Consider the following 27,961-nt stretch of genomic DNA (forward strand, 5'->3'; position numbering starts at 1 on the left):
AGTCCGGGGTGTGCCTTGCACCCATCCTGGCACACAGCAGCACCGGAGCTGAGCCCCCTTTGCCCCTTGGACCCCCCCCCCCCGTGCTCCCCCCACACTCCCCGCTGCGAAGGGCTCTTAGCCCCGGACACGCCGTGACACTGGTACTGAATTGGCCACGCTCTCCGTCTCTCCACAGGGAATAAGTTGCTGTCTGAGTGGCAAGAGGAAAATAAATCAGCGGCGCGCAGTCAGAGCATGTCCGTGGTTTGCTCTTACAGTAACTCGTTTGTGCCCTGTCTGGGGTGTAAAAGTCCAGGGGCGTGCACAGACCGGAGAAGCAAAACCAGTGCAAAAGAGACGAAAGCACGGCGCAAAGCCGCTCGCCGCTCCTTTGGCCGCATCCCTTCCTGACCACAGTCGTTGCAATTCCTTAATGCTGATTTAAGAAAACAAACAAAACATCCAAAAGCTTTTTTTTTTTTTTTGTTCTTTTTAACTCTTTGAAATCTGGCCCAGCTGTGCGTATCCAAACTCATTTATTACTGGTGGCAGCCTTTTAATTTAACGGTGGCAGGGATGCAGTAGAGTAACTGCGGGGTGGCGACGGGCGCGTGGTGCAGGTTCAGGGACACCCGCGCCTGCTCCGAGGCAGCCACTTACCTACAGCACATCCCGAAACGGGGCTCAGCTCCCAGCAGCAAACCCCACTTTGTGCTGCAGGGCTGGGCAAAACTCCCCCAGATTTAGGGCAGAGCAGGAGAGGAGGGCGCTGCCCTCGTGGGGACGGGCGCAGCAGCACCCAGGAGGGGAGAGCCACGAGGAGGAGCGGGCTGGGTGCCTCCTGCCGCCGCGTGCTCGGGGTTGCTCCAGACCCTGAAGCAGAGCAAAGGGGGTCGCTTCGGACTGGGGTGGCTGCTCCCAGTCTCTTCCCCCAGCCATACACTGGTTTAGCAATCAAACCGAGCCAGCTTTCATGTTCCTAGCAAAGGAAAACAAAACAACACGCACAAAACAAGAAAAAAAAAAGGGGGGGAAAAAAACTTTCTGCTTGAAAAGCTAGGAGCTCTTTCTCCAAGTGTTAAATCAATCAAAGCCACATGCTCCCCCCAGCGATCCGCAGCCCATGCCGAGCCCCATGCGCCGTGGGAGTTGAGGATGGGGTCGGGGTCTCTGCGTGGCTCCTGCACCCATGGGTGCTGGTTCGGGGCTGGGGGGGGCGGGGGTCCTGTTGGCACAGGCACGTTCAGCGCGCCCCAGGAAGACACCGGTGAGCTGGCTGCGGTTCAAAGAGCCCTGGAAGAGGGCCACTGGAAAAAAGATTAAGGAAGTTTGGCCGAGACGGAGCAGCGGAGGGAAAGGGGATATAGCAGTCTATTAATATTGGCAGGGTCTAGACGCAGATGGGAGCGAGCCATCTCACTGCGCTGCGGAGCGGGGGGCTGCGAGCCGGCCGGGGGCCACAGCGGTGGCCAAAACCTGCTCCCAGCCCCATCCCTGTCCCCCCTGGTGCTGCAGCAAGGAGCAAGGAGATTCAGAGAGAAAAAAAAAAAAATACAGCGGCCTAAAGCTCCTGGTGGCAAAGCCTGGGTTCCCTGTGAAGTCGATTCCCCGGTGGCGGTGCCAAAATCTCCCCGCTGCCGCTCCGTTTTGGAAAGGGCAGATCCCGAGGCTGCACATCTGGCCCTCGTTTCGGAGATGCGTGCCGAAAGCTTTCAAAAAAAAAAAAAACAGCCTCTGCTCCTCCAGCCGCGGGTGCCGAGGTGTGAGAGCTGCTCCTTGCTCGGTGTCGGGACAAACCCGGCTCCGTGTCCCCCCCTGGTCGGTCCCGGGTGCCCCCAGCATGGGGGAATGTTGGGGGCTGTGGGGTGGGTGGGTGGTGGGTGCCCGCTGCTGCTGCCGAGTTCAAAAAGCCTCCAAAAACCAAGCACGTGCAGCTACTAAACGTGCTGGTGGAGGTGCTTCGGTGCAGAACTGGTCTTTAAGAAAAACAAGGGTAGGAGAAAATTTCCTAAGGGCAGAGGCAACAGCCCTTACTTACCAGTTGTTAACTTCTTAATTATTGTTTTTTTGTTGGGTTTTGGTACTGGCAGATTTCCTGTTGCAGGGTAACTCCAGCAACCATCCGACCACTCGCCTCCTTCCCAGCCTTTGGAAAAACCCTTCCCGTACCAGCAGGATGGAGCAGGGGCTGGTTGGTGCATGGGGTGAGGAAGAGGAGGGACACCACTCCTGTCTGAGCTGTGCCTTCCCTGGGGCCACTGCTGCTTCATCCCATCCCATCCCATCCCATCCCATCCCATCCCATCCCATCCCATCCCATCCCATCCCATCCCATCCCCATCCCGTCCCGTCCCGTCCCGTCCCGTCCCGTCCCGTCCCGTCCCGTCCCGTCCCATCCCATCCCATCCCATCCCATCCCCATCCCATCCCATCCCATCCCATCCCCATCCCATCCCATCCCATCCCATCCCATCCCATCCCATCCCCATCCCATCCCATCCCCATCCCATCCCAACCCATCCCATCCCAATCCCATCCCATCCCATCCCATCCCATCCCATCCCATCCCATCCCATCCCATCCCCATCCCATCCCATCCCCATCCCATCCCATCCCCATCCCATCCCCATCCCATCCCATCCCATCCCCATCCCATCCCATCCCATCCCATCCCATCCCATCCCATCCCATCCCCATCCCATCCCATCCCATCCCATCCCATCCCATCCCATCCCCATCCCATCCCATCCCCATCCCAACCCATCCCATCCCCATCCCATCCCATCCCATCCCATCCCATCCCCATCCCATCCCATCCCATCCCATCCCATCCCATCCCATCCCATCCCCATCCCATCCCATCCCATCCCATCCCATCCCATCCCATCCCCATCCCATCCCATCCCATCCCATCCCATCCCCATCCCATCCCATCCCATCCCATCCCATCCCATCCCATCCCATCCCCATCCCATCCCATCCCATCCCATCCCATCCCATCCCATCCCATCCCATCCCATCCCCATCCCATCCCATCCCATCCCATCCCATCCCATCCCATCCCATCCCATCCCATCCCATCCCCATCCCATCCCATCGGCTTGAACCTGCAGAGACTTCCCGAGCCAGCTTGTGCTGGGAACCACAAATTCCTCCGTTTTCAGCAGCTCACGATGACTGCACCCACAGACAGGGGGGATTAAAACAATAACGTAAAAAATCCGAGGGCTGCTGCAGCCCCGAAGCCAGGCAGCAAAGACCAGAGCAAGCCGATCCCCTTCCCTTGCTCCTTCCCTCGCTGCGGAGGAGCCCACGGGGATGAAAAATGCCAAATTTCCCAATGACCGTGACAAAGGCAGGCAGCACCGCAGCGTGATAGGTAATTTCTTTTATTGCATTTTATAATGCCGTTGTCCATACAGATTACATGCAGCTAGACCTACTGTACAAGGGTTTACCGTCTGCCAAAGCAGACACACGGAAGTTCGGAGTACAAATACACAGCAATGCTATTTCCTTTATACAGCACGAGGGAGGCGGCGGCGGGAGGGGAAGGGGGCTTTATACACGTCCCCCCCCCTCCGCCTCCCCTCCGGCCCCAGCCCTCGGCGTCCCCGGCCCCCTCCGCGGGGTCGCCGTCCCACCCGGCGCCGAGGAGGAGGACGGGGGCAAAAAAAAAAATGGGGGAGAAAAAGGAAAAGGAGGCGGCGGGCACGGTGCTTCCCAGCCCAACGGGGTGGGGGCAGCGCCGGGACCCCCCCTCTCTGCATCCCCTCGCCCCTCCTGGGCTGCACCAAGCGCGGCCCCGTGCCCGTGAAGGGGTTTTGCAGCCCGGCACTGGGGCTCGGGGGGTCCCCAAACCCCCGGTTCTGGCCCCGTTCCCCACCACGCACAACTTTTCCAGGACAAAAACCTAGATTTAGGGCTTTTTCTCCTAGGCGGTGGCGCGGGACGGTCATGTAAACAAAGCAAAGAAACCCTTTGGTTTAATGCAGTTGGGGCTCCCCTCCCAGCAGCACCCCGGCCCCTGCCCTGGGCTCCCTTCCCCGCCCCGGCTCTACCAATTCTAGCTATCCTGCAAAATAAAATAAAATAAAAATAAATCATTAAAATAAAATTAAAAAAAAAAAAAAAAGGCCGACACAGAAAACGGAGTGATTCCTTCAGGACACCAGTGAGAGATGCCAGCAGAATGCCTTTACTTACAGAGAAGTGCCCACACCGCCCCGCTCAGCAACGCCCCGCGAGGGAAAGCGGCAGCAAACGGAACAAAAAAAAATCCCAAATAAAAAGCGAACAGTCCGTGGTCGTAAGGTTTCAACCCAGTATATATATATCTCAGTATATACAGACGTACAACTCTGCCACACGTTGCGTTTGGTCCTTGATCCTTCCTTCTCTCCCCTCCCCGTGCGCCAGGCGCGTGTTTGAGGTAAGACGAGCAGAATTTGGTACAAATTCAAACCGGCAAAAATAAAACACGCGCCTAAAGGCGGCGGGGGCGGGCAGGGGGGGGGCCGGGGGCTCTGTACCTTTGTGTGGACGTGACCCTGCAGGAGCGGCCGGGGGGGGGGTGGGGGGCACGGGAACGAAACCAATTCACCCCTGAGTATCCAAGCGGGCGCGTTTCGCCTCAAATCCCCGACCGCGATTCCCATTTCGGCCGGGGAAGAGGCATGACTTGGAGCCACGTGACTTTCCAAATCTGTGCATGTTTAAAAAAAAACAAAAAACAAAAACCAAAACCCTAAAAACAGAACTCCTTTATATTTATATATTTACTTTCATATATATATAATATATATATAGTGCTCTCGTGAGCCGGGACCGCGGCTAACAACCTAAACGGCGCGGAGGGGTCCGGGGGTGCCGGCGTGGAGCCCGCAGGCAGGCGGCTCGCCCCGGCTCTGAGGGGGAATTTTGGGGTCTGTACCGCTGGAAAATGTAAAAAAATAAAATCCACAGCCCGGGCGGGAACCGTGGTGGGTGCTGGAGGGCTCGCCAGTGCCGGGCGCGCTTCATGCGTGGACCGCGCTTGGGTTTGCCCAGCCTTATGCAAGAAAATGGGGTTGCAGAGCTGCTAACAAATTAAATCCAAAGAGAGGAAGGAGCTTGGTAAAAGAAAAAGAATTTGGGGCAGCTACCGAAACACCCAGCCTAAACGGGGAGGGGCGCTTTGAACCCATGCAAAGCCTGCAGCTGGATAGATGCTGGGCAGGAGCCACCAGCAAAATGGCTCCGGGGGTGGCTGGGGGGGGAACCCTGTTTTTGGGCACCCCCGTCCTGCCTGGCACCCCCACGGCAGGGCTGGGTGCCCCCGGCCCCATAGGGCTGGGACCAGGACCCCGCTGCTCCCCGCATCCCCTACAGCAGCAACGCCGAAAAGTCCAGCAAAGGGGATGGAGGGGTGGGAGAGGGGGCAAGGACCCCCAGCATTTCTATGGATAAAGCAAAAAAAAAATCCCCCTGAGAAGGGAGGATAACGGTCCGGATCGATGCAGGGAGTCCCGCCGCGGGTGAAACACTCGGGGCCGTCAGAGCTGCGATGGGTGAGGGTCTGGGGGGGGAGTGGGCTGGGGGCACGAAATGCCGCAGAGGCACCCACCCACCCCTCCGTGCTCCCGCGGGGCAGGGCAGCAACGCGGTGGCTGTAAACTCGGCTAAAACAATAACTTAAAAATCCAGAAGCTGGGGGGAAAAAAAAAAAAAGAGAGAAAAAAACAAAAAGGGAGCGAGGAAAATACCCCCAGGCTTGGCCCCTCTCTGGTGGGGACCGGGGTCGGCGAGCAGGGAGGCTGAAATTTGGGTTGTGCGCCTGCGATTTTGGCAGCGGCGATGGAGCGAGCGGGGCTGCTGGCGCAGGGAGAAACAGGGGGAGAGTGGAGACACCTAGCGAAGGCCGGCGCGCCACGGCGAGCTGCGGAGAGGTTTTGCAGCTTTTTTGTTTGTTTCGTCTCGTTTTTTAAGGGATTTGGTGCCGGGCAAAGGAAGCAGTGGAGGGGGATGCTGGGGACCCCCCGTAGCGGTCACCCCAGCGGGGTGAGCCCCCGGGTCTCGGCATCCCCTGGGTGGTGTGTGGGGGGTCACGGGGGAACCCCCCCATCTCTGCAGCCGCCCGGTGCTGAGGCTGCAGTGGGCAGAGAGGAGAGGTCGGGGTGATCCCAATTAGGGGTGCACCCCGGGGGCGCACGCTGCAGGGTCACTTAGCACCTTGGGAACATCACGGAGGTGATGCGGGGGGGCAAACAAGCGCTCCCCCCCTCCTTGCTGGTCCTGGCCCTCCCTCCTGCTGCTGTGCCGAGGGCCCCCTGCCCAGCACCCACAGCTGCGTGCCCCATTTCCAACCCAAACCGCAGCTCCTGGGGCACCAGGCTCCCCCCCCCAGAACCTGCAGGGGGGCAAGGACCTGGCCCCCCAGTGCCAGAGCGCGTCCCCACACCACGCTACCGGGATGCCCCGCGCAGCCCCGGCTCTGCCCGCTCTGAGGTTTGCAGGCAGAGAGGGGGCAAAAAGACCCGGGGGGGGGAACCAGGACCGCTCTGGGGGCTCCAGCTCCCACCCCCTGCTTGCTGCCGTGCACTTTTATGCCCCACAGCAGAGGAAAACAGTCTGACCCTACAGAAATACTGGAGCCAGGTGGCACCGACAGTCACGTCCCTCTCCAAAACACAGCCCGCAGCCCGGCCGAGCACCCCCTGGGCGGAGAGGGGGGGTGCTGGTCCCCAAGGCCAGCACGGGGCCCTGGGGGGGGGGCACAGCCCGGCCCCGGGTACCCCCATCGCCACCAGAGAAAGAAAGAGCAGGGAGAAGAGGGGTGTTTGGTTGTGTCGTTCTCGTTATTATTAACATTTCTTTTTGGCATCAACACCATCTGGTCACCTGAACTACGGCCCTTCTGGCTCTGGACATCTTTTGGTATCTTCCCACCAGGACGCAGACGCTCGACACGCACAAAAGGAGAACGGAAAGGGGCGAAATGAAGGAACGGGGAGAGCCCGGGCTCCTGCGGGCACGGCGCTGAGCACCCATCTCACCCACGGTGCGCATCGCCCCAGGACCCATGGGGCACCAGGACCCTTGGGCACCCGGCCCGAGCCCCGGCTGGGGTTTCCCAGCTGGATTCTGCACGCCAGCCTCCTCCGTGGGGGTCCTGCAGGACCACAGCCCCCCCCGGAGAACCCGGCACGGCTTCCGAGGAGGCACCGGGCGCAAGGAGGGTGCGGGAGCCATTCCCTGAAGCCGAAGTCGCTCTGGAGACCATCTCAGCCTTTCGCAGTGTGGTTTGGGCTGGGCGAGCCGCCCGCTGCACCCAGCACCGAGGAGGAGCCGGAGTTTTGTCCTTGCTGCCCGGCCGGGGGCGGTCATCGTCATCGGGATGCCACCGGCCCCCGGTGGTGCTGGGGACCGGAGGGCTCGGGGAGGATGGCACGCAGGGGTTGGTGGCCTGGCGGTGGTGACCACGGGGTGACACGAGCCAGGTGGCACACGCAGGGTCCCACCGACGCTGCTCCTCGGCCTTCCCCAACGCAAGGCGCAGGACGGCGGCGTAAAGCTGCGGCAGGGGGCTCGGCCCCGTTTCTGCGGATTCTTCCCCCAAAGCTGGCTGGAGGGGGAGGGTCCACGGGTCCTCCTAGTGCAAAACCCGCCGGGGAAGGAGGCTCGAGAGCGGGCTCGGGCCTCCTCGGGGTGCTTGATGGCAGAGGGTGGCACACGGGGTGCGCAGGGGACGTCCTGGAGCTGCGTCGTGTTGGCCCCCGCCACGCGGCCAGGGGACGGAGGAGCCTTCCTCGGACCGCGGGGAGGGAAGGAGGGACAATTTCGGACAGAAACAACCTACCATCCTCGTTCGCCAGTTACTAACCAAGGGAGGAAGGGAGACAAAGTTCACCTCTGGGGTCTTTGTTTCTCGTTTTCGCTGCACGTCCCCCGCGCCGGGGACCTGTCAGCCGCCGGGGCAGCGGGGAGCGGGAGGGACGCGCCGGCAGCGACAGCTTGCCCCGAGGAAACCCTTTTGGAAACCCTTTTGCTTTGTGGAAGTGCCTTGAAGAAACGGGTCGGCGCCGGAGGTCACCTTGGGGAGGTGGGAGCCGTGGCTTTGTGTCTCCAGGAGGGACAGGGTGGGACGCGCTCGCCCCTCGGGCGGGAGGAAGGGGTCCTTAGGACAAGTCTTCCACCGGCAGCTCCTCCTCCAGGTCCCTGTCGTCGGCGATCGTCACATTCTGGTTGGTGGTGGCCAGGAGCGAGACGGGCCTGCTGTCGTCCTCGGCCTCGGCTGGTTCTTCCTTCACGTGCACTGGGTGGCTGCTGGGAGGGAGGAGAGCGGGGGCTGAAAGCCTTCAGCCTCGGGGACAGGCTCCTGCTGCCCCTTGCCGGGGGGGGACACAAACCACAGGAGGCAACGAGCAGCTCCCAAACCCCCCAACCCCGCACCACCACCACGCTTCAACCCCAAACCCTTCATCCCCTGGCACCCAGCGGGGACATGAGTGTCCCTCGTCCCCCCAGCGCCCCGGCGGACCTGTACTGCTGCGGGGACAGGCGCGGGCTGTTGCTGCCGTTGCTGTTGACCTGCTCCACCGTGCTGCTCACGTCGTCGTGGCCCACGTGCAGCATCCCGCTGGCGGAGCTGGTGTTGATCATGGTGGGGCTGTTCAGCAGAGGGAAGCTGCTCTCCGCCAGCGCAGCCTGCAACAGAAAGCGGCTCGAGGGGCGGCCCGGGCAAGGGGCAAATGGGGGCAAGGGGGTAAATCGCCCCGAATGGGATTGCTACGGAGCAGCAGAGGCTTAGCGCTCCGGTATTTCTGCCAGGATGGGACCAGGGTAACAGGGTTTTTTTGCAACCGAGACGGGCAAATGGGGTGCAATTGCTAGTGGGGCACAGCTGGCTGCATGCTCCCGAGGATGGGACGAGGCAGAGCATCCTCACCTGGTAACTTGCATTAAGTGCTCCGTAACCGAGTCCTGAAATCATGTTTTTGACTAAAGTCGGACTCCTGCAAAAGACAGAAAGCGGACCGATGCCCGTCTGAGCGCTCCTGGCCCCGAGACGTGCCGGCTCGGCAGCAGAGGGGGGCACGAGCTCTGCCCCGCCGGGGGGGGGACCCACAACCCCACACCCACCCCGTCATCTTTGGTGGCCTTCGCTTTTGGTACTCGTGCTCGTCGACGGTCCACACGGCTCCCTTGACGTTCTCCACGCGCACGAAGCACTTGTGCAGGCTCAGGTTGTGGCGGACGGCGTTCTGCGGGTGCAGGAGGTGTCAGAGCTCGCAGCACGGCCTGTGCCCCGCCGCCTACACCCCGCCACCTCCTCCTCTTCCTCCTCGTCCTCCTCTTCCTCCCCCAGCCCCTGCGGGTGCCACCACGGCCACCTGCAACTTGGCGACAGCCAAATGCTCTGCAAAGCCACCTGGGGCTGCTGCCAACACTTTCTCGTCCTGTGAGCACCCAGAGGGTTTTAGGAGCTGAGGTCCTGAGCCAAACACGAGCCACGGCCCCGTTTTGTTAGCCCTGGCCAGATGCCGGGCACCGAGGAAGAAGGGACAAGGGACAAGGACAAGGGACACGTCACGGCAGCAAGGACCCCGGGGCACGGCCACCGTCTCCGCTGCAGCTCGCTTGGAGATGCTGAGCGAAGCCGGCTGATCTTCTCCTTTCTTTTCTTTTCCCCCCACCCTCCCTTTTTTTTTTTTTTTTTTTGGTCCTTTCCCTCCCTTTCTTCTTTACGTCGACCATCTTTACATTTCTAAATGTAAAATAAAGAGACGCACACGTAGGCAGACAGCGCAGCCCCGAGAGATACCAGCTCCCTTTTCCCCTTCCAACTCCCTGCCATTTGCTACTGCCCCTATTTCATTACCAATTTTAATTTGCCTCTAATTAAATCCTGTGTATTTTTCCGACTCACTTGCTAATCCATGAGGGAGGCAGGAGGCTGGAGTGGAATCTCTCCGAGCTATAATTACAAAGGGCCTAATCACGCCGGGGCTCTGCCTTTGAATAAATTTCCTTGCATTAAGGTTCTCAGATTCTCTGCCTTGCAAATGAGAATGACCCCAATTTCAGGAAGTTGGCCTCGGAGGGTTTTTTTTTTTTTCTTTCTTTTTTTTTTTTTTATTTCGAGTCCTGATTCGTGATGAGAGACTAATTCGTTACGCTAAAACATTAACAGCAATTTAAGAGGTCGGACGGGGGCTGTATAAACAAAGGAGCCGGCCAACACAACAAGGCGAGAGGAGCCACCAGGACCGAACCCCCCCCGTGCTGGGAAGTGCTCGAGTTCCCGGAAACTCACCCGATTGCACTGTCCCCCCTTTTTCTTTCTCATTTAAGGACAAAAACAAAGCTCGGCTCCTTCCCTAGTCCTCCATCCTTCTGTCCACTGACTCTGTGTCCCCGTGGTCGCGGTGGCCACCGGTGGCCCCGGCCGTGCCACCGTGCCGCGGCCAGCAGCCAGCCCGGCCCCGCGGGGGATGCTCGGTGTGGGGCAGAGCCGGGTCCCCCGGTGCCATCCTGCTGCCACCGCTGCTCTCCCCGGGTTCGGGCCGTGCCCCGCATCGGGGCAGCTCTCCTCCTCAAGCTGCCGTCACCCCGAGACAAATGGATGGAGCTGGAAATCCCAAAGGGAACCCAAAAAAAAAACGCTTTCGGGCCAGAGCCGAGGTGAGGACTCAGCACCCAGCCCCCCCACCCGCAGCCGTGTCCCGTCCCTGCGCCCCCACCCTGCCGCAGACCCCCCAGATCCCAGCACCGGGGCCAGGATCTGGCCGCTGCCCTTGAACCCCCATGCCGGGGAGAGCAAACACAGGACTTCCTCCCCCCGCCGGGGCCGGATCCTGCCCCACGGTCCCCTTCCTCCTTCCTGTGCACGCAGGGGGCTCCCCGTCCAAACAAAGCTGATTAAAGGCAGCGCCGATGTCCCCTCCTCTGTCCCCCCCCCCCCGCCCCCGGACACCCCAGCGCCACCGAGGCATCGTCGGGTCCCAGTCTGCAAGGGCAGAGGTGGAGATAAAACCACTGCTGGCACCCGGGGCTTGAAAAATTACACCCTCCCTGTCTGTCCCCTGCAGCAACGGCGGCCCCCAGACCACAGGGGCAGCCCCCCCGTGGCCCAGGGGACACCGCAGGTGGCACCGGCAGGCGGCGGATGTCACCGAAGTGCCACCGAAGCTCAGGACACCCCGGGCAGGTGACACGGGGTGGGGGGGAGCGTGCTCCTGCCTGGTTTTCCCGTGGCTTTTGTATTTTCTCAGGGTGTTTGTTTAGTGCCAGACTCGGCTGCTCTGTTTGCTTCTCATCTTTGCCTTCCCTAATGATGTTTGCTTTATGCCCCCGGCCCCGTTCCCCCCGCCACGCAGCGCTGGGCATCCCCCCAGGACCCCCCCCACTGTAGGGACGGGGTCCCCCCCCCATCCCCTGCCTCATCCCGGGTGGGCAGCGAAGGTAGGAGACGAGGGAGGAGCCGAAATGGGGATTTTCTGGGGAGAGGAAATATGTCTTTTTCCTGCGCATCCCCCTCCTTCAAAAGGAACCTGGCCTTGGGCACGGAAAGCTGCGAGGGGAATCGGCCACCCCCGGGCCTTTCTGAATCCCCTGCCGTCCCTTCTGCTGGCGGAACAGGAAAAAACAAAGCAAAAAGGGAAACACACGGGCTGGGGGCAGCCCCTCTCGGAGACCAGCTCGGCCCTTGCGGTCTGGGTAACGCAGGGTGCCGCGGAGAAATAAAAAACCCCAAACTTCTTCCTTTTACTTATTAAAAGGGAAGGAAAAAGGCGTCCTCAGCCAGCGTTATTTCACGGCACAGATGGGGAAACCGAGGCACGAAGCAAGGACAGGGCTGCACCAGAGGGACCCGTGGGTCCCTGCTCTGCCCCACGGCCAGACACTGTCCTGGGGGCAACGGGACATATCCTGCCGGCCCCACACACTGTGCCCAGCCCTTCCCGTCCTGTCCCCAAACCGGGGCCGGCTGCAGGGGCTCGGGGGGGGTCGCAGGACCCCGGGCACGGCAGGGACACGGTGCAGCTCCTGCAGCTGGGCTCGGCTTGCAGTGCTGCCTGCGCGCCGTGAGGGGGACTCCAGGCTGCCACGGGGCTCGGCGAGGGCCGGCAGCGGCCGCCGAGGTGCTCGGGGTGAGCTGGGCGAGCCGGCGGCCTTTGGAGCCCAAACGCTCCTTTTTCACCCCAACTTTGGCGCCGAGACCCACGCTCCCGCTCCCGTCAGCTCTGCTCTTCAGGAGCAACGCACGGGGACCCTGGGCTCCGGAATGCCCAATTCCTCCTCCTCAACTCTGTTTGCTCTTTTTTTTTTTTTAATTATCTAAGTTTTAGTCGCTTTGCTTCGCGTTACCCTGAGCGGTGCCGCAGGAGACAATAAATAAATCTCCCTGGTCGGGGCAATAACTCCTCTTCTCCCAATAACTCCTTTCATCTGCAACACGTTTTTTTCACTTCTCTCCAATTTGGTGATTTCTGAATAACCAGCAAGCTGCACGATCCCCGTGCACCAACCCAGAGCGGTTGCACCACGCCTCAGTGCCCAAACCGCCCCCAGCACCCTGCCCCGGGATGCTCAGGGGTGCCCGCACCCTCCAGCACCCCGCGGGTCCTCGAAGAGGGGCAATGGGGCCAAGGGCCCCCCCCCTGGCTCCCTCCCTGCTCCATACGGCCCCAAAAACCGGGACGGGGCAGCTGAAGCTCCAGGGGGGAAAGGCACCCGCTGGGGTCCTGCTGCCGGTCCCGTCCCACCCACCCCTCGCTCAGCACCGCGGATGAGCGCCCGCGTCCCTGTCCCCGAGCCCCGGCCGCTGCCTTTCGCCAGCTGCCGTTTGCTGCGTGACGCCAGCCCCCGGGTTATCATTAACCTTATTTGCTATTTCGAGTGCCTCGCTCTTCTCTCTCTACCCTTCTCCTGGCGCTGAGACGTGCTGGCTCTGCTGCCCCCCCCAGCTCCTTAACCTGCAAAAAGCCGCTGCTTCCTACGGCGCGGCCCTTCGCGGGCTGGGACGGATCCCACCACAGGGACCAAGCCTCCCCGGAGTCCAGGGATGGATTTCGGGGTGCAAAAACGCTCGAATTTCTCCGTAAAATAATTTTCTACACCATTTCAGAGCCGTGCAACGAACCGGTCCTTAAGCACAGCGTTGTCCCCGCAGAAACGGGTGCAGCAGGCAGCGCAGGGGACCTGGCCACCCCGCGCAGGGAGGTGTGAGCCCTGTGCCCGAGCGGGGCTGCGCTCACCTTCCAGGTGGCCGTGTTCCTCCTGAAGTAGGCGAACATCCGCGTGAACCAGTTGTAGATTTCATTCAACGTTAGCTGCCTGTCGGGGGTCTCCAGGATGGCCTGGGGAACCGCAGAGGGGAGACGAGAGCATCACTCGCACAGCCCCAGCACGCCCAGGGGCAGGAATTGGGGTCTGGGGGGGGTTCCCCGGGGACAGCTCTCGGCTCCCCCCCGTACCAAGAAGGCAGGGAGAGGGCAGCTTGCCCCCGGCAAGGTTTTAGGACCAGGAGCTGAACCAACACGGCGCAGGGAAGCACTCACCTGCCGGATGAGCGAGGCGTACGTGAAGGGCGGCCGGACGTCGGCGTTTTTGTAAAACTCGTGATTCTGTGCAAGCTCTGCGGGGGGAGGACAAAAAGGGGACACGGGAAGGGTGAAGGGCCCCGCTATCGGACCCGGGGGCTGCCCCGCGGAGGGTGCTGGTCCCCGCGGCCCCGTCACGATGCTCACCTGAGGATATCGGGGTGCAGAACTTCTCCGAGTTCCTCCTGCGGATGGGCCCCACGTTGTGTAAAGTGGAAGAGCTGATGACGGAGGGGCCCTGCCGCAGCGGGGTGATGGGCGCCGTGGCGGAGGTGGGGGGATGAGGTAAACCGTCGGGGAACGTGTCCGAAGTGCTCTTGGAGAGGGTGGCACTCGAGACCAGGTTCAGCTGCGGGAGGGGAGAGCGGCTGGGCACCGGCACGGGGCGGGCAGGGGTGGGCGCGGGGCTGGGTGGGCTGCGGGAGCCCCCCCCGTGCGCCAGGAGCGGGCTCACAACGCGGAGCAGGGCGGCTTGGTGGGGGTGTGAGACAACTGAGGGATGGGGACGGAGCTGTGGGATGGGGATGAAACCACGGGATGGGGACACAGCTGTGGGACAGGGATACAGCTATGGGATGGGGATGCAGCCATGGGATGGGGATGCAGCCATGGGACGGGGATGCGGCCGTAGGATGGAGACACAGCTGTGGGATGGGGATGAAGCCACGGGATGGGGATGAAGCCACGGGATTAGGATGCAATCACGGTTTGGGGACACAGCCGTGGGATGTGGACACAGACGCGGGATGGGGACACAACCACAGGACAGGGACACAACGCAACCTCAGACGAAGGGGCAGCCGTGGGGGGAGTTACAGGGGGGGGACACGGGCACAGGGAGGGGAACGCAGGCTTACAGGTTGGCTGAAAGGCTTTGGCTCTGAAGGTCTCATGTGAAGGTGAGCCATCATTGCTTGGAGGCGCTCGCTCTCCTTCGCCAGCTGAGGGAGGCAAGCAGCAGAGGGAGGTGGTTAGGCGGTGCCGGGAGGGGTCCTGGGGGTGCCCCCCTTGCCTGCCCAAGCCCCCAAGCCCTGCTTTGGGCAGGCAGCATCCTCCAGTGTCCCTGCACATGGCTGTGAGCCACCAAAGCCCCCCCTCTGCCACCTCCTGCCTGATGCTGAGCCCCCCTCCAAGCCCCCAGCAGGGAGCTCCTGTGCCGTGGGGGGGTGTGGGGGGGGGGCCGCTGCTGCTCCAGCTCCGCGTGCGCAGCCGGATGAAAAATCTGTTGTGAAACGGAGCCATTGCAGGGTGATCCGTCAGCACATCCCCGTCCTGTCTGTCTGTCTGTCCCTCCCTGTCCTCCCCAGGTGCTCTCGTCCCTGCCACCCCTCGTGCCAGCTGGGGGGGCAGGACAGGTGCCCCCTCCGTTCCCTTGGGTCCCCGCAGCCTCCTGTTCAGCACCCTGCGTGCCTACCCACCCATCCATCCCCCCCGTCCGTCCATCCATCCATCCATCCATCCATCCATCCATCCATCCACCCGGACGGGCGACATCGCTTTAATTGTGTGTCCCCCCCCCCGCCTGTTTACTCTCCCCACGGCGCGGGGAAGGGTGAAATATTCGCCGTGGCACCAGGAGGGATTTTGAGCTCGGCCGAGGTGATGGGACCTGACACCCGCTCCCTTCCCGTCACCTCCCCTTCCCGCTGCGCCCCCTCAAACCCGCGCCCCCCCCGCACACCCCCCCCTTGTCCCCCGCTCCCGACCAAGGCATCGTGGCCGGGCGAGGAAGGGGTTAAAGGCAGGAGCCGGAGCAGAGTTTGCTGCAAGTTTGGAGCAGCTCTGATGCCTTCGCGCTGTCGCAGTGCTCATTAGAGCTGACAGCTCGCCCCTCGTGATGCAGACGCCCTCCGCCGACACAGCGGGAGCTCCGCGCTGAAAACTTTATAATTGGTAGCTCTGGTGGCAGGTTCTCCTCTCTCTCCTCTGCGCAGCTTTCTGCGAGCCCTTCAGGTATTTTTTTTTTTTTTCCCTCCCCTCTTTAAGCCCCGGTAATTGCTTTCAACCTCGTGCTTCAGCGAGTGCTGGGGAAGAGGATGCGAGCGCACGGCACCGCGCGGGCGGCTCTGCAGCCCCCCTGGCAAGGGGGAGGAGGGGGCTGGGGGCTTTGCTGCGTGTCCCCCCCCAGCTTCACAGCCCGTGTCGTGCCCGCTCTGATGGGCACAAACTGCTCCGAGCCCTGTGGCTGCCCTCAAATACAGGAGCCCAGACAGGGCAGGGGCAGCCAGGAGAGAAGTGAGAACACCGGTCCATGTCTGTGCCCCCCCCTTTTAACCCCCCCATGCCAGCGGGGGCTTCGTGAGCCACCCGAGGCAGGGACAACGTGCAGAGCCCTGTCCAGCCCTCCAGTATCCTTCACAGCTTCCAAACCTCACGACGAAAAACCTCTGAAACCTCCGTTTCCTCCCATTCCGTCTCCCCCCGTCTCTACTAAGTGATTTACGCACGGCACTTTGGGGAGCCGGAGGTGGTGGGGAAAGCGCTATTTCAAGAACCGCTTTTTCCAGAAATAGCACCCCAAAGTCAGGCTCCAAAGACCACGCTCAGGCACCTCAGCAAGCGGCCTGATTTCCAGCAGCCCCCTGGCTCTGGCAGGGAGGCAGGCACAGGGCTGGGGGCACGGGCGCTCATCCTGCAGCGTGCGCCAGCGCCACAAACAAGGAGGACGTGGCTTATAGGACTTCGGCATCTCCCTGTACCCCCAGAAGGAATTCAGGGTGCTTTGGGCAGGGGGGCTGGCTCATCCCTTCCTCCACCACCAATATAATCGTGCAGGGATGCTGGTATTGAGGGGGGTAGCAGTTTGAGGGTCTCCATGCCTTGATGCCCACCAAGACCATCATGGTCAGGGCAATGTCCCTGTTTGGGAAGGATGCTTAAAACGAGCCCTGTGACACCAGGGCTGGCTGCTTGCCTTGCTAGAGGGCCCTGACCTGGCTGCTCCCCTCCTGCAGAGAGCAGCCAAGACCTGGCACGCAGAGATTGCCTTTAAACGCCCGGCCCTGGAGGCTCCGGCAGCACCCACCTGGATTTCCAGCTGCTGTACCACTTGCATCTGAACTCGACACTGGGCCGTGCTTCGGTCATCGAGTGCGTGTTCTGTGTTGAGGTGTCTGGGGAGGAGAACACGGGGGTTTTACGCCTGCGCGGGCCACAAACGTGCCTCCCCCCCAACATCACGCTGCGGTCGCACCTGGGATCAGCCCCGACCTGCAAACCGCCCTGCAGTAGTGCCCGGGGATGCCTTCCCCTTCCCCGCACACCCACGAGCTGCTGCCCGTGCTGGGGATGCCCCAAAAACTGACAAGCAGGAGGGAAACTGAGGCACGGAGGCACCCCAGCGTGCCTCCTCCCCACCTCCCTATTTTGGGGTTGCTGCGGGCACAGCTTGCCTTCGAGAGGAGGTTCGGAGGTGAGCAATGCCCACGGCAGCCCTGCCGACCTGGGGCCAGCACCCGAGGTCTTTGGGAGCTTGAAACTCCTCGAGAAGCCCTGCTGCTGGCAGGAGGCAGCCAGCAGCACCCACGGGACCTGAGGAGCAGGTTTCCAGCACAAAGGCAGCATTATGGAGACTTGTTTACGCCCTCGAAGGAAAGCCCCGAAGGCAGGAGGTGACATTTCCAGGTTGCTCCTCATCCTACCACTTCAGTGCCTTATGTTTACCGTGCAATTCGTGTTTATTAAACGCGGGGATGTTTGGTCTTTGCCACCCCTTCCTTCTCCTGGTAGCAGCCGGAGGCAGCCGGGCCCCTCCTGATGCTCTCCACTCCCAAGCAAGGCCATGACCAAGATAATTTTGCCGTGACATCCCCTGGAAAAGGCGCCCAAAGGGCATCGCCCCTCGTTTCGGACGCGGAAGCCAGCAGCGGGAGGCTCACCGGGCCGTTTGCGAGAGGCTTCCAGCCCCAACTTGCAGAAACAAGTTAGGTAACCGGGCCCAGCTGCCAAGCCCGCGGTGCTCCGCAGCGCTCGCTCCTGCCTTCCTGCACTGCGGGCCCGAGGCACGGCCGTTTGTCCAAGCAGAAAACCACCCCCAGAGCCTCGGATGTGCAGGAACGGAGACATCTCCCACGGATATCCACAGGTTTTAATAAATCAGAGCTCCAGGGACGTGCTCTCTCTCCCCAAGCTGCCTCTCCGCTGTGCTGTGGAGGCCACCCAGCGCTGGGTCCCTTGGCTCAAGGTGAGCTCCTTGCTGGGGCCGTGCTGAGCCTTTGGAGCTGGAGCTTTCTGCCTGCCTGTCCCACACCCGGACACACGCTCGCATTCGCAGAGAGGGGGCAGAAACACCTCACGAGTGCTTCCAGGGCAGGCTGCCCGCAGGGAAGTCTGTCCTCCAGCCTCGGCTCGGCGCATGAGCACCGGCTGCGTTTCGGGGGGCAGGAAGCTTTGCTGGCGGGGTGCAGGCACCCTCAGGCCCCCGGGGGCATGGCAGGGCTCTGCTGGCACCGCCACCCAGCCCTGGACAACCCCTGGCAGCCCCAGCGCCGGTCTCCAAATTTCCAAACCGGAGGTTACTCATCTGCCCCGCGCAAACATGCCCCGAGAGCCACGGCGCTGCCTTATCGAGGTTCACCCGGTGAGTCAGAGGAAGGAGCCCACATGAACCTGGCTCACAAACTCACTCCACAGCCACCAGGCAACGCCGAGCTGCCCCTGGCCTCCTTCACACCTCCTTCAGCCTCCCCCTGCTGCCTCCACACCTCCTCCTCCTCCTCCTCTTCCTCCTCAGAGGGCTCTGGCCCGGCTCTGTCCCTTGGAACGGGGACGCTGCCGCGGTCCGAGCCGCCTCTGCCGTGCCCGAGACACAAAAACCCAAAATGTTTTTCCCAAAAAAACCCAAAACGTGGCCGAGGCAGAGCCTGGGGCCTGCCCTGTGCCTCTCGCCTCGGCAGCACGCGGAGCAGACAGCGGAGAGGAGGGGGGAAAGCAGCGAGCCCGTCACTTCCTTCTGATGTCTTTGCTAAAAATCCCGGCTACAAAGAGATCTAATTGCAAATGAACTAATTAAGTAAACCTCTGACGAAGCGTGAAAACAATTTGTTTGACCCTGACGCTGGCAGAGGGCTCTTCGACAGCCGAGTTAATCAGTCAGCGGCGGGGCCCACGAGCGAGCGGTGTCAGCGGCTGCCGCGCTGCCATCTGCTTCCTCCCCTCCTCTTCCTCCCCCTGTTCTGCCCCCCAGGAGGGAGCCGCCAGCCCCCCTCGCCTCCTGCCGGGGTCTTTTCTCCTCCAGCATCGAGGCCTGGCATGTTCTCCCCTTTTTACGTGGGTTTTTCTCCCTTTTGGACATCCAGGCCTGGGGGTCCGCACCTATTTTTAGGGCCTCCCCCCGTGCTGGGGTGCCTGGGGACGAGCCTGTGAGCTTGGCTGTCCCCTTCTCGCCCCAAAAAACGGCAGCACTTACTTGACAAACTGTCCCAAGTCCTCACAGAGGGTTTCGCAGCCGGGCCACTTGCACTCTCCGTGGCCGTAGAGCGGGTGAGAGCCGGGGGTCTCTTCGTGGGAAGAGCTGCAAAAAAAAAGAGGGAAGAGCCCCAAAAGTGGGAAGAGCCCCGTCAGGAGGGGAAGCCGGGGGGGCTCAGGGATTTCCATGCGTGGGGCCAGCCCTCGAGACCTTCCCCAGGCACCGTGAGGCCCTGCAGCCTCCCCAGGGATGGCTCTTGGCGGGGGGATAAAAGCCCGAGGGGCCGGAGCTCGGCTCTACCTGTCCCTTCTCGGCGTGTGCATGGTGCTCTGCCCATTGGGCAGAGGGTGGTGGGAAATGGGAGGCGAGACCTTGGCGGCCGAAAACGAGGTAGAGTTGGAGGTGTTGGTGGTGAGGTCGAGCCCCTCTTGTTTAATGCTGTCCTCGACGGGCTGGGCGGCCGTGACCTCCTTCCAGAGCTGCTGGAGGTCCGAGGGGCACACGGCTTGGGGGGGAGAACAGGAGAAAACAGGGCCATCAGCGGCAGGGGGACAGAGGATGGGAGCACCCACGTGCTGGGCTCGCTCAGGACCCGACGGGACCCCCCCCAGCCCCGCCGAGGAGCCGTCACCACCCTCAAACCCCAAACTTTTGGGTTAGGAGAAGCAACAAAGCCAGCACCGCTCCTCGGCACCGCTCCCGGCCTTGCTGCTGCACCCACCCCTCGCCGCTTTTCGGGGGAAAAAGCTGCAGCCGCGGGGGCGTCCCCCGGTGCCCCCCCAGCCCCGTGCCTTACCTTGGGGAAGGGTCTGCAGGGGCACGGTGCCCTGGCCGGGCGGGAGGCTCACCAGCCCCTGGCGCTGCAGGTTTAACAGGTGCTGCTGCTGGAGCTGCTGCATCTGCAGGAGCTGCTGCTGGAACGCCAGCTGCTTATTCCCTAACGGCTGCTGGGAGACAAAAGGGAGGAAAAGAAAACCCCGTTAGGGCCGGCATGGCAGGGGGGGCCTGGCGGGGAGCAAGGGGCACGGCTGCACGGGCTGCCGGTGCCGGCGGTGCGCGCCGCGGCCGCGCGCCTCCATCATCCTGCCCGCGCTCAGCTCGCGGCCAAGGCAGGCAGAGGCTTTGATCTATCGGAAGAGGAGGGGAAGAAAAGGAAAAGGGAAAAAAAAAAAAAAAAAAAAAAAAAGGCATTGAAAAGAGAGGGAGTGAGCGGAGCTGGGTGTTTGCTCAGCGCGCCGAGACCCAGCTCCGCTCGCGAGATGCACGGTGCCCGCACACCGGGGCTCGGCCACGGGGCATCGCCGAACGAGAGGGGGGCTCCAGCTCCCAAAATGCATCCTAACGCTACCCGGATGTACAACGCCCTTCTTCAAGCACGGAAACAATCCCTATTTACCCAAAATGATTATTACGAGCCCCTGTTTGGGGGAGGGAGGCACAAAACAGGCGCCGCAGGGGAGCAGGCGCCCAGCGCTCCCAGCCCACGGGCGCCAGCCCCGCTGTCCCCACACATGGGGGGCACGGCCCCGAGCATCCCGGGGGGGCTCTCCCACCCTCCCGGGGGGAGCCAGCCGTGCTCTGCCCAGCATAACCGGCCCTAAACTTGTTAGGCAGGACGGGTCTCTGGGGAGGCAGCGAGAAATCCATGAGAATTAACTGAAGGGGAGAGAATTCAATTAGGGATGGGGAAAGGCAGCTGCTAATCCGAGCCGGCCACGAGAGGGGAGCTGCCCCGGGCTCGGCCGGCCTCATTAGCGGGGCAGGCGGCTCGGTAACCCCTTGAACCCCTCTGTTTGCTCAGACGTTGTTTGCAGGTTGCGAGGAGCCGGGCTGGCAGCAGCGCGCTGACCTCCCCCAGCTCCAGCCCTGCCCTGCATCTCCATGGGAGCCCGGGGAGGGGGGCGAGCAGGATGGGGCCCTGCTCGGAAATCAAAGCCCCCGTGCCAACGTGCTGCCCTTATTCCCATTCACGCAGCTCTCCCCAGCCAGATGTCATTTTTTCCTGCTCCTGGCTGGGTCTGAGCGTCGTGGGGTTCAGGCCCCGAGTCCCCTGCCCGGTGCACGGGGGTCCCGTGGCACCCCCAGCCTGTTCCCGCTGGGTGCAATGATCCCTGAGCCCAGCCACCAGGCACAGCCCCGGTCCCCGCACCCTACAGACGCTGCTGATGCTCGGCCTCAGCTCTGAAATGGAGCAAGGACAGGCTCCAGGCACTGCCCTGCAAATCCCCTGTGGGTCATGATGTCAGGCACGACTGCGAGTCCTCAGTGGGGCACAGAGCGTTGAAATCTGGTTTCTGAGCCTCCGAGGGATGCCCCAACCTCCCTGCCCTGCAGCCACCCCCAGAAGCCATTTCCAGGACCGGCTCCTCTCCATTCTCCGCCCAGCCGTGCTCCTCTGAAGATGGAGGCACACAGATCCAAGCCAGCTCTGCTCGGAGAAAAGAAAACCCTGCAAAAGCCCGAGTGATGAGGAGCCGGGAGGATGCCCGGAGACCGTGACCCCGTAGGGCCATAAGTGACATGGGGAAGGAAGCAGGGCCAGGGCTGCGTGTCCCAGGACGGACACACACACGTGCGTCCCCAGGACGGACACACACATGTGCCCCAGCAAGCCCTGCCCTCGCTGCAAACTTGAGCCGGAGCTCTTCCTCCTCTCATCCCACTCCGCCACCACCCTCCCCGGCGGCCCTGGGCAAGCCCGGGCTCCCCGAACACTGCCTCATTCGCAGCACTTCCCGGCTGGAAGCAGGGGGAAATTGGGACGGATGAAGTCATTAGGATCCCCGGGGCACACTGCCTGCCCACGGGGCTCCCCGGCGCGGTGTCCCCGAGCTGTGGCGGCTGCTGGTGGAGCCACAGCACCCCAGGGCCGTGGGGGGACCCACGCGTGGTTCTGCGCCTTTGCACGGCTTTAAATCCATGTGTGCATCCTTGCAGCTCTGCGAGACCATGAGCACGGGGACCAGAGTGGGAATACGAGCCCGGGAGCTAAGCACGGAGCTCCAGGGATGGAAAAATCGGGGTTCACCCACACTACGGCCCACTGCTCTCTGCAGGAGCCGCTCTGCCAGTCCCCACGGAGGATCTGTGACACGGTGGGGACAAAAAAATGATGGGCTCAAACCCGCCGAGCATGCTGGGGATGAAGGGGACCCGTCCAAGGCACCCGACAGCAAGGGGTCCCTGAGGACCGTGGGTGCTTCAGCCACGTGGGGGTGCAGGAGCAGACCCTGTTCACCTGCCCGAAGGGCTGCAGGGCAAGCCCTGGCATCAAGGCTTGCAGTTTGACCACGAGCAAAGCCCCGAGCCCGGCTGCGTTATAACGGCTTGAGCCTGAGGGCCAAATCCTGCCCAAACAGCGACCACCACGCACGGGAGCATCCTAGATCCTAGCTCAAAAACTGGAAAAAAAGCCAAGCAGCGAGGTCACGGGTTTGCTCCGGAGAAGGCAGAGCCTGAATTCCACCCCCAGCCCGGTTTCCCTGACGGGTGCTGAGCCTGGCACCGCCGGCTCCTCTCCCCCAGCCCTCCTGGGGGGCCCCCCCAGCTGCTGGGGGTCAGGGCGCAGGGCAGGGAGAAGCGGCGAGCCGCGGAGCTTAGCGGATAAAAACCCCAAAACGCACAGAAAGCAGTCACCCATCCTCATTAGGACGGCTCCTCGTTAGGGCCTTTGGCCCCAAAGTGTCCCCCCCCCGATACCAGCGACCCCCCCAGCGCGGGGTGGGGGCTCCGGGCCCGTTTTTTTTCCCCGCGCTCCGTTTACATTAGACGCAGCTGAGTGGGTGCAGCTACCGGGGCAAGAGGCGCCGTCACTTTGATTTATGAGCACATCAAGAGGACTTTCGGCGTGACACTGGGGACTGACAGGAGCAGTTCATTAAGCTGACGCCGAGGTCAGGCGGCAGGCAGCCCCCCGCCGCCCCCCTCCCCGGCCCCGCCGGACTCGGGGGGCGCTGCTGGAGCTGGGGGGGGGAGAGGGGCAGCCCCCTCCCCTGGGAGCACGCGGGGACCCCGCGCAGCTGGCAGCAGCGGGGAGAGGTGGGTGCCCGCACCCGGTTCTGCTGGAAGCAAGCTGGGTTTGGGGAGAAAAAAAGGGAAAAGCGGGAGGGCAGCTGCTCGGCAGCCCTCTGCCACGAGGTTAAGGGACAGCACGGAGCCGTCCCAGCGCTGCGATGCAGCTCCTCGCCCCCAAGGCACCCAGGGTGGTGCCGGGGCTGCGCCTTCACCCTTCCAAAGCGATGTGGTAAAAGGCTATGGGGTGGCTGGGACGTGCCACAGCTGTGCCCCGTCCTGGTGGGACGCACCGATCGGTCCCCCTGATGTCCCAGCCTGTTGCCCTGCTCGCCCCGAGCCTCCCTGGTGTGGCACAGCTCCCACCACCCGCACACGCCGAGCACCCCCCTGCAGCCCCCCAGCGAGGATGCTGCCGACAGGCGCTTCCCGACACGCTTCCATCCTCTGCTCTCCTGCTTTTCCTGCTCCCCCCTTTCCCCGCGGGGGCTCCTGCCGGGGAGATCTGAGCTGCTGCTCCTCCAGAGGCTGCCACCGGCTCCCGGCACAACGCCGTGCCCACCTGCTGCTCCCCCCGCAGCGCTCCGAGCCGAGCTGCCGCCTTCCAGTCACACCGAGGCGAGCCCTCGAAATCAGAAGAGAGAAAGCAGAGCGCGCCTGGTTTACAAACCTCGCGGCGGCCTGTAATTAAATACCGCCGTGGATTTCCATGAAGGAGACGATGCCGGCCAAGAGCGGCTCTGCGGCGGCATCCCAGACACGCCAGCGATCCCCTGCGCCGTCGGGGGAAGCGACGGCATCGCCGCTCCCAGCAGGCGCGCGCTGCTGCCAGATGCAGGCTTTATTAATAGCAGCCGGGCGAACCCGCAAGGGGGAAGCTGACCCCGCTTTACGGGGCTCGCCGCAGCCCCCCCGGGGCCGATCCGCCTGCCCAGAGCCAGGGAGAGCTCCCTGCTTGGGGCCAGGGCTGCTTTCCGCACTGCACTCTCCTCTTGCGAGCAGTTCGAAGGTGTCTGGAGGATACTTTGCCACTTTGCCTCCTTGGCTTTGTTTTATGGGGAGGGGAGATGCCGTGGCTGGCACCCTGGGGACCCCTAGCTGTTTTTCCAGGGTGCGGGGAGCTGGACACGCACCCCTTCAGCAGCACCCCCTTGTGCCCCTTCTCCCCCCCAGCCCGCTCCGACACTTTCTCAGCAGATAAATTTCTTGCTTCCCCTGTACCGTTTCATCCAAACACGTGCTTTTCAAACCGGGAGCCCGCTCAGCGAGCCCTTTGGAGGAGCTTAATTACCTCCTAGCCGGTTGCTGCAATCTAACATCGCCCCGGCCAAGAGGGAAGTCCTTGAGGAAGCCCAGATTTATGCCTCCCCCGTTCCTGGAGCGCAAGCAGCTCCTCCAGCTCCTGGAGATGGCTCCGATAAAGCCTGACCCCGCGCACACTGCGTAAATACGGCAACAGCCCGCAATGAAAGCCCGGGTCAGAGCCTATTGAAAGCTCGAGTGGGCGCCAGCACGACCCCGAGGCGCTCGAGCTCCCCGCTCGCCCCGCGCCGACGCGTGCGCTCCGCTCTCGAGCCCTTCTGCAGCTGCCCAAAGGCAAGCTGCAGCCTGAAGCCGTGCGCGGGCTTCGGTGCTTTCTTCCTCAAAGCCAACTGGGATTTATTTATTTTTTTTAATGCAATTCGCTTAAATCGGGGAGGTTTTCCAGGAGATGAGGTTGCAACACACAGCCCCAGCACCATCACATGCCGACGCTGAGCTAGAGACAGGGGCTGAGCAGCAGCTCGGGTCCACGTCCCCCTGCACCAGGGGGCAAGGAAGGAGCCGAGGGATGGCCCCACAGCGATGCTGGAGGCACAGCACCACGCACCATGCCAACCCCCCCTCGCAGCACCACGCGCACTGATCGGGGAGGAGAGGGGTGAAAATATCTGGGGGTTTGGGAAGGGAAAAAAAAAAAGAGAGGTGATGTCTGACTGCTGCTGGTCAGGGCTGACCCCAAACCGCCGTGCTAGTGCATCCCCAAAAGTGGGCCCAGGGGAAGAGTGCTCTGAGTGTGTTACTACGGGAAGGGACGGTAAACCCTGTTGTAGGAATGGAGTTATTATACAAGATTGATGTGATCCTGGTAGCATAAACGCTCCCATATCCCCAAATTCATTCCCCAGCCAAGGGCCCAGCACAGCACAGCGCCGCCGACCGCTCGCTGCGCGCTGCCGCCAGCCCCCGCCTGAGCCTCTCCCTCCAGAAAACCTCTTTGCTGGAAACGCTGCGATTTCACACAGTGCCTTGGCTTCGTCAGAACCGCCTTTCCTGGCACGAAAAGCCTTGTTTTGGGTTCCTACCTGACCAGCCCTGCCTGCCTACCTGCCAGGGTGCTGCCGCGCTGGTTAAATCAGGACTGCGCCGCCCGACCCAAGCCGTGCCGAGAGCCCGCTCTGCCCTCACCCTGCAAGGAGCATTTGGGGGGTCCCCCCGTGTCCCGGGGGGATGATACCATGCCCCGCGTCCCCCTGGACATCCCCTGTCGGCTCCCAGCTGGCTGCCAGGATCCGCACACGCCTCGTTGTTTTGCTGCTGGTCCCCCTTTTATTCGCAGCCAGATCTGATGGCAGCCGGAGGCTGGGCCCAGCACCCATCTGCGTGAGCTCACCTCTTTGGGCTGCTGCTTTCCAGCTTGCTGTTGTGTCAATAGCTGCAGGTGAAGCTGCTCCTGTTGCTTCTTGTAGTATTCCTGCAACTGGGAGGGAGAGAGGGAGGAGAGAGAGCGGGACGGATCAGCAGCAGAAACACCGGCTCAGCTTCCCGTGCTCGGTGCCACCCCATTCCCGGTGCCACCCCATTCCCGGTGCCACCCCATTCCCACCAGCTCCCGGGGCTTTGCTTCAAGCCCTGTGCGAGGAGCTACAGCACCTCCCATCAGCTCCCGGCTTCGAGTTCAGAGGAAAAGCACCTCTCCGAGGCCATCCCAAAACCTGGGAGCCCACTCCAAGAGCCTCCCAAGCGCTCCAGATCCCCACAGCAAATAAAATCCCCCAAAGAGCAGCAATCCCCAACCTGCCGTGTGTTTTACCCTGCCTGGTGCCACCGGTTTGGGAGCCTCCACCTTGTCCGTCACCCACTGAGGGGGTCCCAAGCCCGAGCTGAAATGAGGAACGTGCACCCCGGGGGTTTTCCAGCTGCTCTGGGGGGGTTTATCTGACGGGGCAGAGACGAGGAGGCGAGCAGTTCCTTTGCAGCAGGTTTTTTTAGGGAGAGATGCCCCAAACACCCCACAGAAAGTGCTGCAGAACTAGGGGGGGCTCCTGGTGGGCACTTCCCCTGCTTTGCCTGGTGCACCCCCACGAGCAGCAGCACAGACGTTGCCCTGTCCCCTCTGCAGGCTCTGCGGGCACGGGGGGGACCTTGGGGCACCCGGCCCTGGCTCGCGCAGCGCAGCCACCCCACGTCCTGGCAGCACCCCATCTTCCGAGCCGGGAAAACAGGACCACATCCCACAGCAAGCCACCAGGGAGGGTCCCAGGCCCCGTTATCACGGGGGATGCTCTCGCCCCGGCCCCAAAATAAACTCCTGCTGATGGATTTGCTGCGCGCAGGAGGGGCCGGAGGCACGGGGAGGTCAGCGCGGGCGGGCGGCCCTCGCCCCGCGCAGGGGCGACGGCGGCGGCTCAGGAATGCCCCTTTGGATGCCGGGAAGCCTTTATCAGCTCGGGGCTGACAGCGCTGACAGCAGCAACTTTGCTTTTTCTGTCGGCGAACAGGTTTGGAAAGGCTCGGTGTTTACCCGAAAGCCAATCAAAGCCGGGGCTCTGCAACATGGTCGAGCGAGGCTGCGGGAACATTGGGTCAGGGGTGAGAGGTGTGATGTTTGGTTTTCTGCTGGTGGAGAATGCGAGCTATTCCGGCCTGGGTTGTTTAATTTGCAGTCAAACGTGTTTCTTTATCCGGCTCCAAAGAGGCTCGGAGAAGGACCCACCCAGGGTAGTGTTTACCCTTTGTTCTTTCCCTGGGGCCAACCTTGAGTCCTTATCAGCCTGTTTGGAGTAAACAGGTACTGGAGGCAGGAGGAAGGGTGTGGAGGATGCTTGTGGGATTTCTCCTTCCCTCTCTCCCGCCAGCGGGAGGTGTTTACCCAAGCAGCCCTGCTTTGTTTCGGAGGTTGGGGTTGTTTTTTTTTTTTCCTGGCCTCCCTTTGCTTCCCTCCCCGCTCCTTTGACGCGGGGCGCTGGGGAACGCCGTGAGGGGCAAACCCAGGTCTGGATCCTGACCCGCGGGGAGTTCTCCAGCATCCACCCCAACTCCCAGCCCTCCCCAGGAACCGGCCAGCCCCAAACTGGCTCCTTTGTGTGCTCTGAATTCCCGAATTGCATCCGACTGCGCACCATCAGCACGAACATCTCCCTTCAGCCCTTGGTGCTGGACACCCTGGGGATCCCCACGGAAACACAGAGGGAACACGGGAGCCCCGGGAGGAAGGGGCCCGGACCCTCTGCCTGTGCCGACTGAGCTCCAGCACTCAAGGGGAAGAGAAATGTTTTGGGAGGACCCGGGCGATGCCCAGCCGGGGCGGGAGCAGCGTTACCTGCTGCAGCATTATCGCCTGCTGCTGCTGCAGGAGGGCCTGGAGCTGGGGCGGGGAGAGGATCTGCTGCATCTGCTGCGGGGTGATCATCTGCGGGGACATCATGGCCACGGACACGGGGACCTGCGGAGAGGAGAGACGCGTCACCTCCTGGGGAGCTCGGGGTGGCATCACCCTGCCGGGCTCCCCATTCCAGCTCTGAAAGCCTTCTCCAAATGCCTCCCATCCCCAAACCCTCTGCCACCCGACTGACCTGCTCCCACCATGCCTTCCCCATCCAGGCACGCCGAGGCCACCACAGGGGACGCGGTGAGGAGGTGGCGATGGCACGGACATGCTTGCTTTACCGCCGCAGGAATCAGGCATCGAGAGCACCCAGTGGCACGTGGGTTCCCA

General features: G+C 62.4%; 1 protein-coding gene across 11 annotated transcripts in view; it reads right to left on the minus strand.

Annotated features, from left to right (window-relative positions):
* Positions 1-3,355: 3,355 nt before the first annotated feature.
* Positions 3,356-27,961, minus strand: part of FOXP4 (forkhead box P4) — a 62,871-nt gene continuing 38,265 nt past the window's right edge. For 6 of the 11 annotated variants that reach the window (XM_083812741.1, XM_083812748.1, XM_083812738.1 and 3 more), the window contains 14 exons: positions 27,566-27,688; positions 25,637-25,723; positions 19,769-19,919; positions 19,273-19,477; positions 18,973-19,077; positions 16,591-16,678; positions 14,423-14,506; positions 13,713-13,914; positions 13,524-13,600; positions 13,221-13,322; positions 9,103-9,224; positions 8,909-8,975; positions 8,501-8,667; positions 3,356-8,286 (listed from right to left, as the gene is read on the minus strand). In XM_083812741.1, coding sequence (XP_083668867.1) covers positions 8,139-8,286; positions 8,501-8,667; positions 8,909-8,975; positions 9,103-9,224; positions 13,221-13,322; positions 13,524-13,600; positions 13,713-13,914; positions 14,423-14,506; positions 16,591-16,678; positions 18,973-19,077; positions 19,273-19,477; positions 19,769-19,919; positions 25,637-25,723; positions 27,566-27,688 — 1,728 coding nt within the window. In that variant the 3' untranslated portion in view covers positions 3,356-8,138. The remainder of the gene's footprint in view (positions 8,287-8,500; positions 8,668-8,908; positions 8,976-9,102; positions 9,225-13,220; positions 13,323-13,523; positions 13,601-13,712; positions 13,915-14,422; positions 14,507-16,590; positions 16,679-18,972; positions 19,078-19,272; positions 19,478-19,768; positions 19,920-25,636; positions 25,724-27,565; positions 27,689-27,961) is intronic. The other 5 variants (XM_083812740.1, XM_083812747.1, XM_083812739.1 and 2 more) reach the window with 3 other exon arrangements.

Source organism: Anser anser (genome assembly GCF_964211835.1).
Source record: "Anser anser genome assembly, chromosome: 27".
NCBI lineage: Eukaryota > Metazoa > Chordata > Aves > Anseriformes > Anatidae > Anser > Anser anser.